This window comes from Paramisgurnus dabryanus, chromosome 4 (genome assembly GCF_030506205.2).
Source record: "Paramisgurnus dabryanus chromosome 4, PD_genome_1.1, whole genome shotgun sequence".
NCBI classification, from domain to species: domain Eukaryota; kingdom Metazoa; phylum Chordata; class Actinopteri; order Cypriniformes; family Cobitidae; genus Paramisgurnus; species Paramisgurnus dabryanus.
In genome coordinates this window covers 23,888,895-23,907,604 of record NC_133340.1, presented here as the reverse complement: position 1 = coordinate 23,907,604, position 18,710 = coordinate 23,888,895, and the positions used below count along the sequence as shown (strand labels likewise).

The 18,710-nt window shown below is 37.7% G+C and overlaps 1 protein-coding gene and 1 long non-coding RNA gene across 2 annotated transcripts; both read left to right on the top strand.

Moving 5' to 3' along the window:
- Window positions 1-6,291: 6,291 nt before the first annotated feature.
- On the top strand, window positions 6,292-7,369 carry LOC141282028 (uncharacterized). Its single transcript, XR_012336547.1, has 3 exons — window positions 6,292-7,012; window positions 7,135-7,196; window positions 7,328-7,369. It is a non-coding gene; the product is annotated as an uncharacterized lncRNA (long non-coding RNA).
- Window positions 7,370-7,373: 4 nt separating this feature from the next.
- Window positions 7,374-17,406, top strand: LOC135786266 (uncharacterized). Its single transcript, XM_065295911.2, has 5 exons — window positions 7,374-7,479; window positions 7,617-15,769; window positions 16,082-16,146; window positions 16,368-16,525; window positions 16,955-17,406. The coding sequence occupies exons 1-5, from the start codon at window positions 7,374-7,376 to the stop codon at window positions 17,107-17,109; spliced, it is 8,637 nt and encodes a 2,878-aa protein (XP_065151983.2). The 3' UTR covers window positions 17,110-17,406.
- Window positions 17,407-18,710: the final 1,304 nt, after the last annotated feature.

Below are 18,710 nucleotides of genomic sequence, written 5' to 3'. Positions count from 1 at the left end.
TTTATTTAATACATAATTTCATAAAAATTGTAAGGATTCGTACTTTCACTTAAGTAATAAAGCACTAGGGGCTCTATTTTAACGATCTAAGCGCATTGTCTAAAGCGCACAGCGCAACGTCTAAATGGGCGTGTCCGAATCCACTTTTGCTAATTTAACGACGGGAAAAATTGTTTTTGCGCCGAGCGCATGGTCGAAAAGGGTAGGTCCTTTTGTAATGGGAGTATTTTGGGCGTAACGTGCAGTAAACCAATGAGAGTCACAGCTCTCATCCCCTTTAAAAGCAAGTTGCGCTGGCGCTATGTCTAATCCCTATTTAAATGACGGACTTTGTAAACTGAAAAACTAAGCGGAGGAAGACGATCCCCAGTTTAAGATTAATGTTAAATAATTGTGTTGTTTTTCACTTGTATTGAAATTGTTATTTTTTATTAAAACCTTTAAAACCCGTTTTCTTTTAGTCATGGAAGTAAAAAGCAGGCTTGTAATTGCTTTAAATGTATGGCTATCCAATATCATCAAAACATAATTTACAAGTATGTAAGAAAAGGTTTGTACTCTAAAAATACTTTATTTGTAACAAACAGGAGATAAAGAAATTACAAACGGCTCTCCTCACGTTTCAGCACTTTGGACAGCGTTTTTTTTAGCAAAGAGTTTTTTAAGCATTACTTACAAATGTTTCTCATCTCACCATATCCACAGGTACATTATATACAATAAATCCGTGAGGTAGCATTAAAAAAAACATTTAAAAACAGACGCATTTGTTCAAAGCAAAGCATTTATTTACTTACCAGGCTGGTGAAGCAGCTCTTTGCGCCTTAACGTCTCATAATCAGTCCTCATTTATAAATATGTCCAAGAGACTCAATAATAATCTTTTACATTCAATCCTTTAATCTTTCATATTTAAAAGCATTTTTGTGCTGCTGCGCATTCATGTAGCCTACTTTGTGATAAGCAAACCCGCGTTGTCCTCCCGTTTATAGGCGCATTTTACTAATGCGCTCTTTAAATAACATAAAACACATTGCGCCATTGACTTTAGACTTTAGACCAGGTTTTTGTTGGTCAATGGCGTAGTCTATTTTAGTTGCCTCAAAATAGCAACGCGCCAACAATGCGCCTGAACACACCTCATTTTCAGACCAGAACGCCCATGGGCGCAAAAGGGGGCGCAAATGCATTTGCTATTTAAACAACGCGGCGCTAAACGTGAAAATTAGGGTGGAAACTAGCGAAAGACACTTGCGTCGCGCATTGCGCTGCATTGCGCCGGGTGTAAGATAGAGCCCTTGATGTTTAATGTAATTAAATATTAAATGTAAAACAAAAATGTGTATTTATGAAATGTAGTGGAGTAAAAAGTATGATATTATGCTTTGGAATGTATGTTTTCCAAAGAAAAACACTGAAAAAATATAAATATACTTAAGTAGAAAGTAAAAATACACTACTGCCCACCTACAGTTTTTCACTTAAAAATAAAACCATTATCACTACTTACTTTCATGTCGTTCAAACCTATGGCTTTTTTGTTCTTCAGAACTAAAATGTGTTTTAAAGTTTTGTTTTGGGTTTTCTGGACAAATAGTGGCAATGGTGTGCTAGCCCCCTTTTAGCTTAAAAAAAAAACTCCATGCAACTAATATCATATTGTATATTTATTGTCACAAAGGTATGTTAACAGGTTTGCGAAGAAAACCCACTATAACATAATGCTAAAAATCTTGACCTGTGACTTTCTATGTGTATTTTCCACGCCTAAACTATGTTGTTTGAACATTTTTTAGGATGTTTGCTTTCAAATTATGCATAACATTCAGAACACATCGGTGATATTATATATCTTCAGAGTCGTCACCCTTTGTCTAGAATTTGCTGAACCTCAACCAGTTTCTTGTTGTCTCTGGATGATTTTCAAAGCTTTTCAGTTCCCATCAATTCTTTTTTCTTATTGGCTGTCTTCATTATTTAGTCGTCCATTAAAAAAATATATATATATAATTAAATAAAAAATTACTTTAGTTGTCTTAACTTTTTTATAAACAAAAAGCATTTTGTTTGGTGTTCTCTCAAGCATTTCTACATTTCTATATTTGTGAGAATATTAAAAGTCACAGGAACTTTCACCCAATTTTTTATTTAGTATTAATAAAATGCAGGAATTTCTGCAGTACATTTAAAAGCCACCAGGGCAATTAATTAAAAAAATCTTTCTTTAATCATATGTTCTTTGACTTCAACTATTATTGTTTATATGAGACAGTTAATACAATATATACAGTTGTGCTTAAGTTTAAAGATGTTTATTTTTTATGTATTTTGAATTGTATTTACCTGAAGAATCAGCATATTAGATTTTTGTCAAATAATTTAGTATGACTCATTGTTGTTGTGGATCTGAGCAAACAAGGATTTCCACTTTATTATCCACCAAGGTTGAGAATTTAAAGGTGCAGACCATGTTGATGAACCAAAACCATGTACATTTCCTGGAGGATTGCACCATTTACTCATGCACAACTGTCAGAAAAGGCTACAAACAATTTTTACAATTTTACACAAGGTTTATTACATTTAAAACATTATAAATTTCAGTTACTTTGTCACGTGAAACACATCTATATTCTTGCCTAAACTAATCTTAAAACCACGTTTTATGACAAAAAACAGTAATACTGTGAAACTATGTCTATTGAGTATATTGAGGCTACACCCTGTATGTTTGAGTGTGTAAGAAACTCTGCAATGATGCATTGTTTACTTTGCAGGCATCTTCAACATTTTATTCCTTCCAGGATGGAGAAAACCGTTTTTATCTTAGTATGCATTTTTATCAGTAAGTAAGAGAGTGTCACAAAAATTATTTTAAAAATTGTAACTAGCTTGATTATTTTTTATATTTGTTTGAAAAAGTATTGATGTGAATTTAAAAGTTCATTTTTGGTCATCTCTAGAAACAGTCAATTCACAAACATCTCCATCATCAACTTTTCAAACATCAACAGAAACTGTAGCACCAGACTTATCATTATCTGTTAGTACAGCAGACACCTCCACATCTCCCACAGAAACTCCTTCAGCCACAACTTTTGCTGGAACATCCACTATTAATGCAAAGGATTCTACAACAGCACCAGAAACAACAGTTATTACGTTTACTACGCAAATTTCCACTCATGCAGATGATTCTACAACAGCACTAGAAACAACAGTTACTACAATCACTCCAGAGATTTCCACTGACACAGGAGCTACCACAACAGTGCCAGAAACAACAGCTACTACAATCACTGCAAAGATTTCCACTGATGTAGGGGCTACCACAACAGTGCCAGAAACAACAGTTACTACAATCATACCAGAGACTGCGACTTCTGCTGATGTAAAAGCATCTACAACAGTGCCAGAAACAACAGTTACTGCAATCATGTCAGAGATTTCGACTTCCACTGACATAGGAGCTATCACAACAACGGCAATAGAAACTACAGTTGCTACAATCATACCAGTGATTTCCACAACAATGCAAGGCACAACAGCTACTACAATCATACCAGAGATTTCCACATCAGCACCACAAACAACAGTTACTACAATTAATCCAGAGATTTTTACTTCAACTGATGTAGGAGCTACCACAACAGCGCCAGAAACAACAGTTTCTACAATCATACCAAAGATTTCCACATCAGCACCACAAACAACATTTACTACAATCATACCAGAGATAGCGACTTCCACTGACGGAGAAGCTACCACAACAGTGCCAGAAACAACAGTTACTACAATTATACCAGAGATTGTGACTTCCACTAACGCAGAAGCTACCACAACAGCACCAGAAACAACCGTTTCTACAATCACTCCAGAGATTTCCACATCAGCACCACAAACAACATTTACTACAATAATTTCAAAGATTTCCACATCTGCACCACAAACAACAGTTACTACAATAATTCCAGAGATTTCCACATCAGCACCACAAACAACATTTACTACAATAATTCCAAAGATTTCCACATCAGCACCACAGACAACGTTTACTACAATCATACCAAAGATTTCCACATCAGCACCACAAACAACAGTTACTACAATAATTCCAAAGATTTCCACATCAGCACCACAAACAACATTTACTACAATCATACCAGAGATTTCCACATCAGCACCACAAACAACAGTTACTACAATCACTCCAGAGATTTTTACTTCCACTGATCTAGGAGCTATCACAACAGCACCAGAAACAACCGTTTCTACAATCACTCCAGAGATTTCCACATCAGCACCACAAACAACATTAACTACAATAATTCCAAAGATTACCACATCAGCACCACAAACATCATTTACTACAATCATACCAAAGATTTCCACATCAGCACCACAAACAACAGTTACTACAATTACTCCAGAGATTTTTACTTCCACTGATGTAGGAGCTACCACAACAGCGCCAGAACCAACCGTTTCTACAATCACTCAAGAAATTTCCACATCAGCACCACAAACAACAGTTACTACAATCATACCAAAGATTTCCACATCAGCACCACAAACAACATTTACTACAATCATACCAAAGATTTCCACATCAGCACCACAAACAACAGATACTACAATCATACCAGAGATTTCCACATCAGCACCACAAACAACAGTTACTACAATTACTCCAGAGATTTTTACTTCCACTGATGTAGGAGCTACCACAACAGCGCCAGAACCAACCGTTTCTACAATCACTCCAGAAATTTCCACATCAGCACCACAAACAACAGTTACTACAATAATACCAAAGATTTCCTCATTAGCACCACAAACAACATTTACTACAATCATACCAAAGATTTCCACATCAGCACCACAAACAACAGCTACTACAATCATGCCAGAGATTTCCACATCAGCACCACAAACAACATTTACTACAATCATACCAAAGATTTCCACATCAGCACCACAAACAACAGATACTACAATCATACCAGAGATTTCCACATCAGCACCACAAACAACAGTTACTACAATTACTCCAGAGATTTTTACTTCCACTGATGTAGGAGCTACCACAACAGTGCCAGAAACAACAGTTACTACAATCATACCAGAGATTTTTACTTCAACTGATGTAGGAGCTACCACAACAGCACCACAAACAACATTTACTACAATCATACCAAAGATTTCCACATCAGCACCACAAACAACATTTACTACAATCATACCAAAGATTTCCACACCAGCACCACAAACAACATTTACTACAATCATACCAAAGATTTCCACATCAACACCACAAACAACATTTACTACAATCATACCAAAGATTTCCACATCAGCACCACAAACAACATTTACTACAATCATACCAAAGATTTCCACATCAACACCACAAACAACATTTACTACAATAATTCCAAAGATTTCCTCATCAGCACCACAAACAACATTTACTACAATTATACCAAAGATTTCCACATCAGCACCACAAACAACATTTACTACAATCATACCAAAGATTTCCACATCAGCACCACAAACAACATTTACTACAATCATACCAAAGATTTCCACATCAGCACCACAAACAACATTTACTACAATCATACCAAAGATTTCCACATCAGCACCACAAACAACATTTACTACAATCATACCAAAGATTTCCACATCAGCACCACAAACAACATTTACTACAATCATTCCAAAGATTTCAACATCAGCACCACAAACAACATTTACTACAATCATACCAAAGATTTCCACATCTGCACCACAAACAACATTTACTACAATCATACCAAAGATTACCACATCAGCACCACAAACAACATTTACTACAATCATACCAAAAATGTCCACATCAGCGCCACAAACAACATTTACTACAATCATACCAAAGATTTCCACATCAGCACCACAAACAACAGTTACTACAATTACTCCAGAGATTTTTACTTCCACTGATGTAGGTGCTACCACAACAGCACCAGAACCAACCGTTTCTACAATCACTCCAGAAATTTCCACATCAGCACCACAAACAACAGTTACTACAATAATACCAAAGATTTCCTCATTAGCACCACAGACAACATTTACTACAATCATACCAAAGATTTCCACATCAGCACCACAAACAACAGCTACTACAATCATGCCAGAGATTTCCACATCAGCACCACAAACAACAGTTACTACAATCATACCAAAGATTTCCTCATCAGCACCACAAACAACATTTACTACAATCATACCAAAGATTTCCACATCAGCACCACAAACAACATTTACTACAATCATATCAAAGATTTCCACATCAGCATCACAAACAACAGTTACTACAATTACTCCAGAGATTTTTACTTCGACTAATGTAGGAGCTACCACAACAGTGCCAGAAACAACAGTTTCTACAATCACTGCAGAGGTTTCCACATCAGCACCACAAACAACAGTTACTACAATTACTCCAGAGAGTTTTACTTCCACTGACCCAGGAGCTACAACAACAGTGCCAGAAACAACAGTTACTATAATCACTCCAAAGATTACCACTTCTACTAATGCAGGAGTTACCACATTAGCACCACAAATAACAGCTACTACAACCACTCCAAAAATTACCACTTCTACTAATGCAGGAGTTTCCACAAAAGCTCCGCTAACAGCAGTAACCAAAAGTACTACAGAGATTTCCACCTCCACTTCTGCAGGAGTTTCCGCAACACCACCACAAACAACAATTCCCACAATTACTTCAACTGATATAAAAAGTACAACCACAGTGAAATCATTCACAACACCAGGTGCCTCATCACCTTTAAAGACAGAATTCTCAAAAGGTAGTACAACTGAAATGTCATCCACAACTACTGCAAAACCTGAGGTTTTTACAAGATTGGAGTTTCGCTCTTTGGACACATTTACAAGTGAACTCAGTTATTCAAATTCTTTGGTTTTCATATCCAGGGCTTATCTTGTTAGAAGCAAAGTGAGTTAAAGTCTAACTTTCTGAATACAATCTAAAATCACTGTCCTTAAATAAACACACAACAATTACATTCAGTTATAAATACTTGAAGGTTTGTCATAGCTGTCATTATTTTGTTACAGATTGAACCCCTTTACAAAGCCAAGTATGCCTCTTTCAGAAGACTGATTGTCATAGGATTCAGGTAAAAACAGAATATTTTGTATACACATAATAATCAATTATTAGTTATTCTGTATATAATGTTTGTGTGAATTTGTTTGAGAGAGTGAATTGGCAAATTGTCTCTAAACAATTTCTAAAAATATTTAACAGATCTGGGTCAGTCATTACTGATGTAGACCTTGTTTTTGAGGCATCAATGGCTATACCATCAACTACTGATGTTGCAGATACTTTACTGAGTTCAACTGCAACTCTGGATTCACTGAACATAAGTGCTGATTCTATCGCAGTTAATGGTACAGGTAGGTCTGTTAAACAGAATAATTACAATTTAACAAAATGTTGATTATTAATTGAAGACATGTTAATTATATGTTAAATGTTGTTTTTCATGGTTGTCATAAGGTCCCATCACAATTATTTTTATTTTCTATAACAGCAATTACAATGGAAACCTCTACTGCCGAACCAGCAACTGGTATCTCAACAACTCTTGCTGGAACATTCAGTACTAGTGAAGCAGTTATCACAACAGCATCTTCCACTTTTGATTCAACCACTCTTTCTTCATCTACATTTGAAAGTTCAACTGTTAATACAGCTGAAACATCCTCAACAATGGGACCCTCAACTGCTAAAATTGATTCAGCTAGAACTTCCACCACTAATGGAGTTGATACCACAACAGCACCACACTCAACAGAGTCTACCTTTTCATCAACTGCTCCCTCTTCAACTCTCTTTGAAAGTTCAACTGTTAGTTTAGCTGAAACATCTTCAACATCATCCTTGGTAACCACAACTAATGCAGCTGAAACATCCACCACTAATGGAGATACCACAACAGCACCACAATCAACAGTATCTAGTTTTCCATCAACTGCTCCGTCGTCAACTCCCATTGAAAGGTCAGCTGTTACTACAGTAACTGCTCCCTCTTCAACTCACTTTAAAAGTTCAACTGTTAGTACAGCTGAAACATCTTCAACAACATCCTTGGTAACCACAACTAATGCCGCTGAAACATCCACCACTAATGGAGTTGGTACCACAACAGCACCACAATCAACAGGGTCTACCTTTTCATCAACTGCTCCCTCTTCAACTCCATTTGGAAGTTCAACTATTAGTACAGCTGAAACATCTTCAACATCATCCTTGGTAACCACAACTAATGCCGCTGAAACATCCACCACTAATGGAGTTGGTACCACAACAGCACCACAATCAACAGGGTCTACCTTTTCATCAACTGCTCCCACTTCAACTCCATTTGGAAGTTCAACTATTAGTACAGCTGAAACATCTTCAACATCATCCTTGGTAACCACAACTAATACCGCTGGAACATCCACCACTAATGGAGTTGGTACCACAACAGCGCCACAATCAACAGGGTCTACTTTTTCATCAACTGCTCCCTCTTCAACTCACTTTAAAAGTTCAACTGTTAGTACAGCTGAAACATCTTCAACATCATCCTTGGTACCCACAACTAATGCAGCTGAAACATCAACCACTAATAGAGATACCACAACAACACCACAATCAACAATGTCTAGTTTTCCATCAACTGCTCCGTCGTCAACTCCCATTGAAAGGTCAGCTGTTACTACAGCTGTAACATCTACAACACCCTCTTCAGTAACAACAACATATGCCACTGGAATATCCACCACTAATAGAGTTGATACCAAAACAGCTCCACACTCAACAGAGTCTACCTTTTCACCAACAGCTCCCTCTTCAACTCACTTTAAAAGTTCAACTGTTAGTACAGCTGAAACATCTTCAACAACATCCTTGGTAACCACAACTAATGCCGCTGAAACATCCACCACTAATGGAGTTGGTACCACAACAGCACCACAATCAACAGGGTCTACCTTTTCATCAACTGCCCCCTCGTCAACTCCCATTGAAAGTTCAGCTGTTACTACAGCTGTAACATCTACAACACCCTCTTCAGTAACAACAACTTATGCCACTGGAACATCCACCACTTATGTAGTTGATACCACAACAGCACCACACTCAACAGTGTCTACCTTTTCATCAACTGCTTCCTCTTCAACTCCATTTGGAAGTTCAACTATTAGTACAGCTGAAACATCTTCAACATCATCCTTGGTAACCACAACTAATACCGCTGGAACATCCACCACTAATGGAGTTGATACCACAACATCACCACAATCAACAGTGTCTAGCTTTCCATCAACTGCTCCCTCGTCAACTCCCATTGGAAGATCAACTGTTACACCAGCTTTAACATCTAAAACATCCACTTCAGTAACCACAACGTATGCCGCTGAAACATCCACCACTAATGGAGTTGGTACCACAACAGCGCCACAATCAACAGGGTCTACCTTTTCATCAGCTGCTCCCTCTTCAACTCACTTTAAAAGTTCAACTGTTAGTACAGCTGAAACATCCTCAACATCATCCTTGGTAACCACAACTAATGCCGCTGGAACATCCACCACTAATGGAGTTGATACCACAACATCAACACAATCAACAGTGTCTAGCTTTCCATCAACTGATCCGTCGTCAACTCCCATTGGAAGTTCAACTGTTACAACAGCGTTAACATCTAAAACATCTTCTTCAGAAACCACAACTTATGCCACTGGAACATTTACCACTAATGTAGTTGATACCACAACAGGATCACACTCAACAGAGTCTACCTTTTCATCATCTGCTCCCTCTTCAACTCCCTTTGGGAGATCAACTGTTGCTACAGCTGAAACAACTTCAACATCATCCTTGGTAACCACAACCAATGCCGCTGGAACATCCACCACTAATGGAGTTGATACCACAACAGCACCACACTCAACAGAGTCCATCTTTTCATCAACTGCTCCCTCTTCAACTCCCTTTGGGAGATCAACTGTTACTACAGCTTTAACATCTAAAACACCCTCTTCAGTAACCACAACTAATGCCGCTGGAACATCCACCACTAATGAAGTTGATACAACAACAGCGGCACAATCAACTGTGTCTACCTTTGCATCAACTGCTCCCTCTTCAACAACCTTTGGGAGTACAGATGAAACATCTACAACACCATCCACAATAACTTATTCCACTGGAACATCCACCATTAATGGAGATGATACCACAACAGTGCCACACTTAACAGGGTCTACCTTTTCATCAACTGCTCCCTCTTCAACTCACTTTAAAAGTTCAACTGTTAGTACAGCTGAAACATCTTCAAAATCATCCTTGGTGACCACAACTAATGCCGCTGAAACATCCACCACTAATGGAGTTGGTACCACAACAGCACCACACTCAACAGGGTCTACCTTTTCATCAACTGCTCCCTCTTCAACTCCCATTGAAAGTTCAGCTGTTACTACAGCTGTAACATCTACAACACCCTCTTCAGTAACCACAACTTATGCCACTGGAACATCCACCACTAATGTAGTTGATACCACAACAGCACCACACTCAACAGTGTCTACCTTTTCATCAACTGCTCCCTCTTCAACTCCATTTGGAAGTTCAACTATTAGTACAGCTGAAACAACTTCAACATCATCCTTGGTAACCACAACCAATGCCGCTGGAACATCCACCACTAATGGAGTTGATACTACAACAGCACCACACTCAACAGAGTCTACCTTTTCATCAACTGCTCCCTCTTCAACTGCCTTTGGAAGATCAACTGTTACTACAGCTGTAACATCTACAACACCCTCTTCAGTAACCACAACCTATGCCACTGGAACATCCACCACTAATGTAGTTGATACCACAACAGCACCACACTCAACAGAGTCTACCTTTTCATCAACTGCTCCCTCTTCAATTCCATTTGGAAGTTCTACTGTTAGTACAGCTGAAACAACTTCAACATCATCCTTGATAACCACAACCAATGCAGCTGGAACATCCACCACTAATGGAGTTGTTACCACAACAGCACCATACTCAACAGGGTCTACCTTTTCATCAACTGCTCCCTCTTCAACTCTCTTTGGAAGAACAACTGTTACTACAGCTGTAACATCTACAACACCCTCTTCAGTAACCACAACTTATGCCACTGGAACATCCACCACTAATGTAGTTGATACCACAACAGCACCACACTCAACAGTGTCTACCTTTTCATCAACTGCTCCCTCTTCAACTCCATTTGGAAGTTCAACTATTAGTACAGCTGAAACAACTTCAACATCATCCTTGGTAACCACAACCAATGCCGCTGGAACATCCACCACTAATGGAGTTGATACTACAACAGCACCACACTCAACAGAGTCTACCTTTTCATCAACTGCTCCCTCTTCAACTGCCTTTGGAAGATCAACTGTTACTACAGCTGTAACATCTACAACACCCTCTTCAGTAACCACAACCTATGCCACTGGAACATCCACCACTAATGTAGTTGATACCACAACAGCACCACACTCAACAGTGTCTACCTTTTCATCAACTGCTCCCTCTTCAATTCCATTTGGAAGTTCTACTGTTAGTACAGCTGAAACAACTTCAACATCATCCTTGATAACCACAACCAATGCAGCTGGAACATCCACCACTAATGGAGTTGATACCACAACAGCACCATACTCAACAGGGTCTACCTTTTCATCAACTGCTCCCTCTTCAACTCTCTTTGGAAGAACAACTGTTACTACAGCTGTAACATCTAAAACACCCTCTTCAGTAACCACAACTAATGCCGCTGGAACATCCACCACTAATGAAGTTGATACCACAACAGCGGCACAATCAACGATGTCTACCTTTGCATCAACGGCTCCTTCTTCAACAACCTTTGGGAGTACAGCTGAAACATCTACAACACCATCCACAATAACCACAACTTATGCCACTGGAACATCCACCATTAATGGAGTTGATTCCACAACAGTGCCACACTTAACAGGGTCTACTTTTTCATCTACTGCTCCCTCTTCAACTGGATTTGAAAGTTCAACTTTTAGGACAGCTGCAACATCTACAACACCACCTTCAATAACCACAACATATTCCACTGGAACATCCACCACTAATGGAGTTGATACCAAAACAGCGGCACAATCAACAGTGTCTACCTTTGCATCAACTTCTCCCTCTTTAACTACCTTTGGTAGTACACCTAAACTATCTACAACCCCATCCATAATAACCACAACTAATGCCGCTGGAATATCCACAGCTAATGGAGTTGATACCACAACAGCACCAAACTTAACAGGGAATACCTTTTCATCAATTGCTCCCTCTTCAACTTTATTTGAAAGTTCAACTGTTACTACAGCTGAAACATCTACAACACCTTCTTCAGCAGCCACAACTTATGCCACTGGAACATCCACCACTAATGGAGTTGATACCACAACAGTGCCACACTTAACAGGGAATAACTTTTCATCAACTGCTCCCTCTTCAACTGGATTTGAAAGTTCAACTTTTACTACAGCTGCAACATCTACAACAGCATCTTCAATCACCACAACCATTGCTGGTGAAACTTCCACCAGTAAAACAGCTGCTACCACCATAGCACCACAATCAACATCGTCTACCTTGACTTCAATTGCCCCCTCTTCAACTCCCTTTGAAAGTTCAACTGTTACAACAGCTGTAACATCTACAACACCCTCTTCAGTAACCACAACTTATGCCACTGGAACATCCACGACTAATGTAGGTGATAACTCAACAGCGCCACAATCAACAGGGTTTACCTTTTCATCAACTGCTCCCTCTTCAACTCACTTTAAAAGTTCAACTGTAAGTTTAGCTGAAACATCTTCAACAACATCCTTGGTAACCACAACTAATGCAGCTGAAACATCCACCACTAATGGAGTTGATACCACAACAGAACCACACTCAACAGAGTCTACCTTTTCATCAACTGCTCCGTCTTCAACTCTCTTTGAAAGTTCAACTGTTACTACAACTGTAACATCTATAACACCCTCTTCAGTAACCACAACTTACGCCACTGGAACATCTACCACTAATGGAGTTGATACCACAACAGTGCCACACGTAACAGGGTCTACCTTTTCATCAACTGCTCCCTCTTCAACTGGATTTGAAAGTTCAACTTTTACTATAGCTGCAACATCTACAACAGCATCTTCAATAACCACAACATATGCCACTGGAACATCCACAACTAATGGAGTTGATACCACAACAGCACCACACTCAACAGAGTCTATCTTTTTATCAACTGCTCCCTCTTCAACTGGATTTAAAAGTTCAACTTTTAGTACAGCTGCAACATCTAAAATACCATCCTCAAAAACCACAACAAATGCAACTGGAACATCCACCACTAATGGAGATGATACCACAACAGCACCACAATTAACAGTGTCTACCTTTGCATCAACTGCTCCCTCTTCAACAGTCTTTGAAAGTTCAACTCTAAGTACAGCTGCAACATTTTCAACATCATCCTCAATTACCCCAACCATTGCTGGTGAAACTTCCACCAGTAAAACAACTGCTACCACCATAGCACCACAATCAACAGTGTCTACCTTGACTTCAATTGCCCCCTCTTCAACTCCCTTTGAAAGTTCAACTGTTACAACAGCTTTAACATCTACAACACCCTCTTCAGTAACCACAACTTATGCCACTGAAACATCCATCACTAATGGAGTTGATACCACAACAGAACCACACTCAACAGAGTCTACCTTTGCATCATCTGCTCCATTTTCAACTCAATTAAAAATTTCAACAGTTAGTTCAGCTGTAACATTTACAACATCCTCTTCAGAAACCACAGAGTATGCCACTGAAACATCCACCACTAATGGAGATGATACAACAACAGCACCACAATCAACAGTGTCTAACTTTGCATCAACTGTTCCCTCTTCAAAAGCCTTTGAAAGTTCAACTGTTACTACAGCTGCAACATCTATAACACCATCCTCAATAACCACAACGTATGGCACTGGAACATCCACCACTAATGGAGTTGATACCACAACAGCACCACAATCAACAGTGTCTCCATTTACATCAACTGCTCCCTCTTCAACAACCTTTGAAGGTTCAACTTTTAGTACAACTGCAACATCTACAACACCATCCTTAATAACCACAACTTATGCCACTGGAACATCTACCACCAATGGAGATGATACTACAACAGCACCACAATCAACAGTGTCTACCTTTGAATCAACTGTTCCCTCTTCAACAACCTTTGAAGGTTCAACTTTTAACACAACTGCAACATCTACAACACAATTTTCAATCACTACAACTTATGCTACTGGAACATCTCCCACTAATGGAGATTATACCTCAACAGCACCACAATCAACAGTGTCCACATTTGGATCAACTGATTTCTCTTCCACAACTGTTGAAAGTTCAACTTTTAATACAGCTGCAACATCTACAACACCATCCTCAATAACCACAACGTATGCCACTGGAACATCCACCATAAATAAAGATGATACAACAACAGGAACACAATCAACAGGGTCTCCTTTTACATCAACTGCTCACTTTTCAACTGCCTTTAAAAGTTCAACTGTTAGTACACCAGCAACATCTACAACACCATCTTCAATCACTACAACTTATGCCACTGGAACATCCACCACTAACGGAGATGATACCTCAACAGCACCACAATCAACAGTGTCTAACTTTGCATCAACAGCTCCTTCTTCAACCTTTCAGAGTTTAACTGTTAATACAGCTGCAACATCTACACCACCAACCTCAATCATCACAACAAATGTGGCTGAAACATCCACCACCAATAGAGGTGAAACCACAACATCCCCACAATTAACAGTCGTTACTGTTGCTTCAACCACTTCTTCATCTGCTTTTAAAAGCACCACAGTTAACACAGCTGGAATAATCACCACACCAACAACTTCAAAAACATCAGGACCCTCAACAGCCAGATTAAGCCACATCACTACTGCAGTGCCACAAACAACAGCAACAACTCATAAGTCAGTAATTCCCCTTTCGTCTTCAACTGTCAGTGCAGCCAAAACATCAATAGCAACAAAAACATCCAACACAACTAAAGCAAATACAACTACTACTGCATCAGTCACAAAATCTAGAACAACAACATCCAACACAACTAAAGCAAATGCAACTACTACTGCATCAGTCACAAAATCTAGAACAACAACATCCAACACAACTAAAGCAAATGCAACTACTACTGCATCAGTCACAAAATCTAGAACAACAACATCCAACACAACTAAAGCAAATGCAACTACTACTACTGCAGCAGCCACAAAACCTAAAACAACAACATCCAACACAACTAAAGCAAATACAACTACTATTGCAGCAGCCACAAAATCTAAAACAACAACATCCAACACAACTAAAGCAAATACAACTACTATTGCAGCAGTCACAAAATCTAAAACAACCACATTCACCATAACTAAAGCAACTACAAGTACTACTGCAGCAGGAGCTCTGGTGTTGACAGAGCTGGAGTTTAGTTCAAATGAAACATTTACAATTGATCTCTCGGATTCAAACTCTGAAGGCTTTAAGGCAAGAGTAAAGCTTCAGAGGGAAACGGTAAGTCGATTTTCGCTTAGTTCATAAGAGAGGTACTGATGAGATCTTACTTAAATAGTTAAAGGATTAGCTCACCCAACATCAACACTCTCATACAAGACAAACCTACCCTTTATCCCATTTTTATAAAATTGTCACTTTATGTCCATATATATCTCCCAACATGCCAAAGCTCATACATCTATCATAAAAGCATCCATCTTTTTTGGGTGAACTATTCCTTTAAAAGAAGGGACAACAATTATCAATTTATAAATGCATATACTTTACATTACCATATTTTTTAGTGACTGTAAATGGTTTTTGTTGCAGCTTGAACCACTCTTTAGAAGAAAGTACCCTTCATCCTTCATAAGATTGATTGTCTTGAGCTTCAGGTAAATACAGAACATTGCAATGTGTGTGTGTGGGGGGGGTATATGTGGTTTACGGTGACATGAATAGTGTATGATGACATGTTTATTATGCTATAAACATGGTTTACGGGGACACCAGGAAGTGAAACATACTAAATAGTACTTTTTAAATAATCTATTTATCAATTTATTTGTAACATGCACAAAAATAATCCTGTATGACACTGTGTAACATATTACAGGGCTGGGTCAATTATCAGTTCAAACCAACTAGCTTTCAACTACACATCCCAACTACCAACCACTCAAGAGATCAAAAATGTTCTCATTAACGCAACAGAAACAGGAGAAGTCAATGTGCTGAAAATAATTCCCAACTCAATTGCAGTCAACACTACAGGTAAATCTTACAGTATTTTCAAACAGATATTAAAGCAAAGTTTCACATTTTCTTAACTGGCTTAACTTGCCCCTTCTTTAAAGGTGTTATTTTAAGAGTTTGTCTTCTGCTTTACAGTACCTCTCTTCATTAAAGTTTTTCTCTATTTGTATTATTCTTGTTTTTACATATAACATTATTAATTAACATATATTTTCTACTCTATTTTATTCTCTATATTAAAATTTTTTTCAATGCAAAGTCTAAAAAGCTGACCAGGTGTATACTGTATACAACTATAAATATGTGAATCTAGATCATAGCCTCCAGAATTACATAAATAAATGATAGTACACACAAAACTAACACTTTATCTGAACTAGCGTATCACTGTATTTGTGAAAGATTTTGTCAATATTGTGTTTTATGTAATTGGCTTGTTTTTATTAGTTACAGTTACAACTGCAGCAACAACTAGAACCACAACTCTTTTGGTTTCAACAACAGCAAATAAAACCACTTCAAGTGGACCCAAGATTGAATTCAGTCTTCTCCAAGCAATATTCATCCTTATTATGTCAAAAATATTAAGACTTTACCTGTAGATTCTTTAATAAACCAAATGTAAGAGTTTAGCGTGATATGGTCTAATGAGTTTAATAGCTACTTTTATTACCTTTACACAGTATTTACAGTTGCAGCATACATTATGCAAATAAGTCTGATATTGTACTTTTCCTCAAGAATATAATTAAAACAATATGTTCATTTAACAGCAGGCTGTTGGAATAATAAGGGAAATTATATCTTAGATTTGAATGCTTTCATTTGGAGGAGAGAAGTAGATCTTTTTTCCTCTCTATTGTGTATTTTCTAATGAAAGCTGTTATTTATCAACTATAATTTTTTCTTTTTTGTGTGCTATTGTTATAAGATATCATATTTTATTTTAATCCATTGAACATATTTATTACATTTGTATAATATATATAACTATATATTAAATAATGCTAAATAATGTGCATTATCTTTATATTAAAACATCTAATAAACTACCATTTGCTTATCTCTCTGATTCTGTAATAAAATTTAAATAGTAGCGCTTCATTATGAGTTAAAACCAGTTGGCATGGTTTTATTGCACTGCAGTCAGATAAACTTCACTTTATCAGGGCACGACAATCAGGATAGCCGATGGCTTGAACGATGCAGTTTTTTGAAGCATTTGCAAATTTAAATATTCGATCAAAGAAGATGAAACAGATTTCAATGCGCTGCTCATGCGCGGTTTAAGAAGATCCAAAGCACGCACCCAGAGAGCCACATCTCAAGACAGCGAGCATATATGCACAAATACACATTTTTGAGCAGACATGTTTACACAAAATTACCTTAAAGTGGCGTAATAATTATGTATATAATTATGTAATAATTATAATAGTTATGTAAATGTTAATAGTTCAAAAAATAAAATGGATGTAACAGTATATTGGATCCATGCATTAGATCTAAATGCGACAGCACCCCAGATATGCCTTAAACTAGTGTTAGTAACAAAGAAAAACAACACTTACTGTACTGTTCTTATCTGTTTCGGTATATAAGGATTAAACTATATATTTCATTTATACAGTAAAAATGATGTAGTACTTTACATTTGATTGCTTTCATTTATTGTCTGTATCGTTAGATTAATGAACAACACTTGTATTTATATGTTCGTTCTGTTGTATTTATTTGTGCTATTGCTCATAATTTGATTATTAGTTCTGATTTTACTAATTATTTTACTACTAGCTACTTGTCTTTAAGAATATTTGAAATTTATAAAGTAGACTAGTATCAATCAAAAATGTGTTTTGAAGAGGAGTGAGTCACACTAAACTATGCGTTGCGTTTATTTAGAAAATGATTTCACAAAATCCAAGCCCAAGAACAGACATTTAATCTGGAAAGGCAAGTTATTCAACTAAACAATGGCACACAGAACAGTAGGCTGAATAGGTATCCGTACATGTTAACGTAACATTAACATTTATTCAGGTAACACAATAGCTTACAGAACATACCTGAGAGGCTGAATAGGCTAAATTAACACGACAAGCCAAATCAAGTTAACCAAGCTCCCGAAGTCATTTCACATCACTTAATCCATTGAATTACATAAATACAGGAGCAGCATAGAGCAGACTCTCGTGGCTGTAGA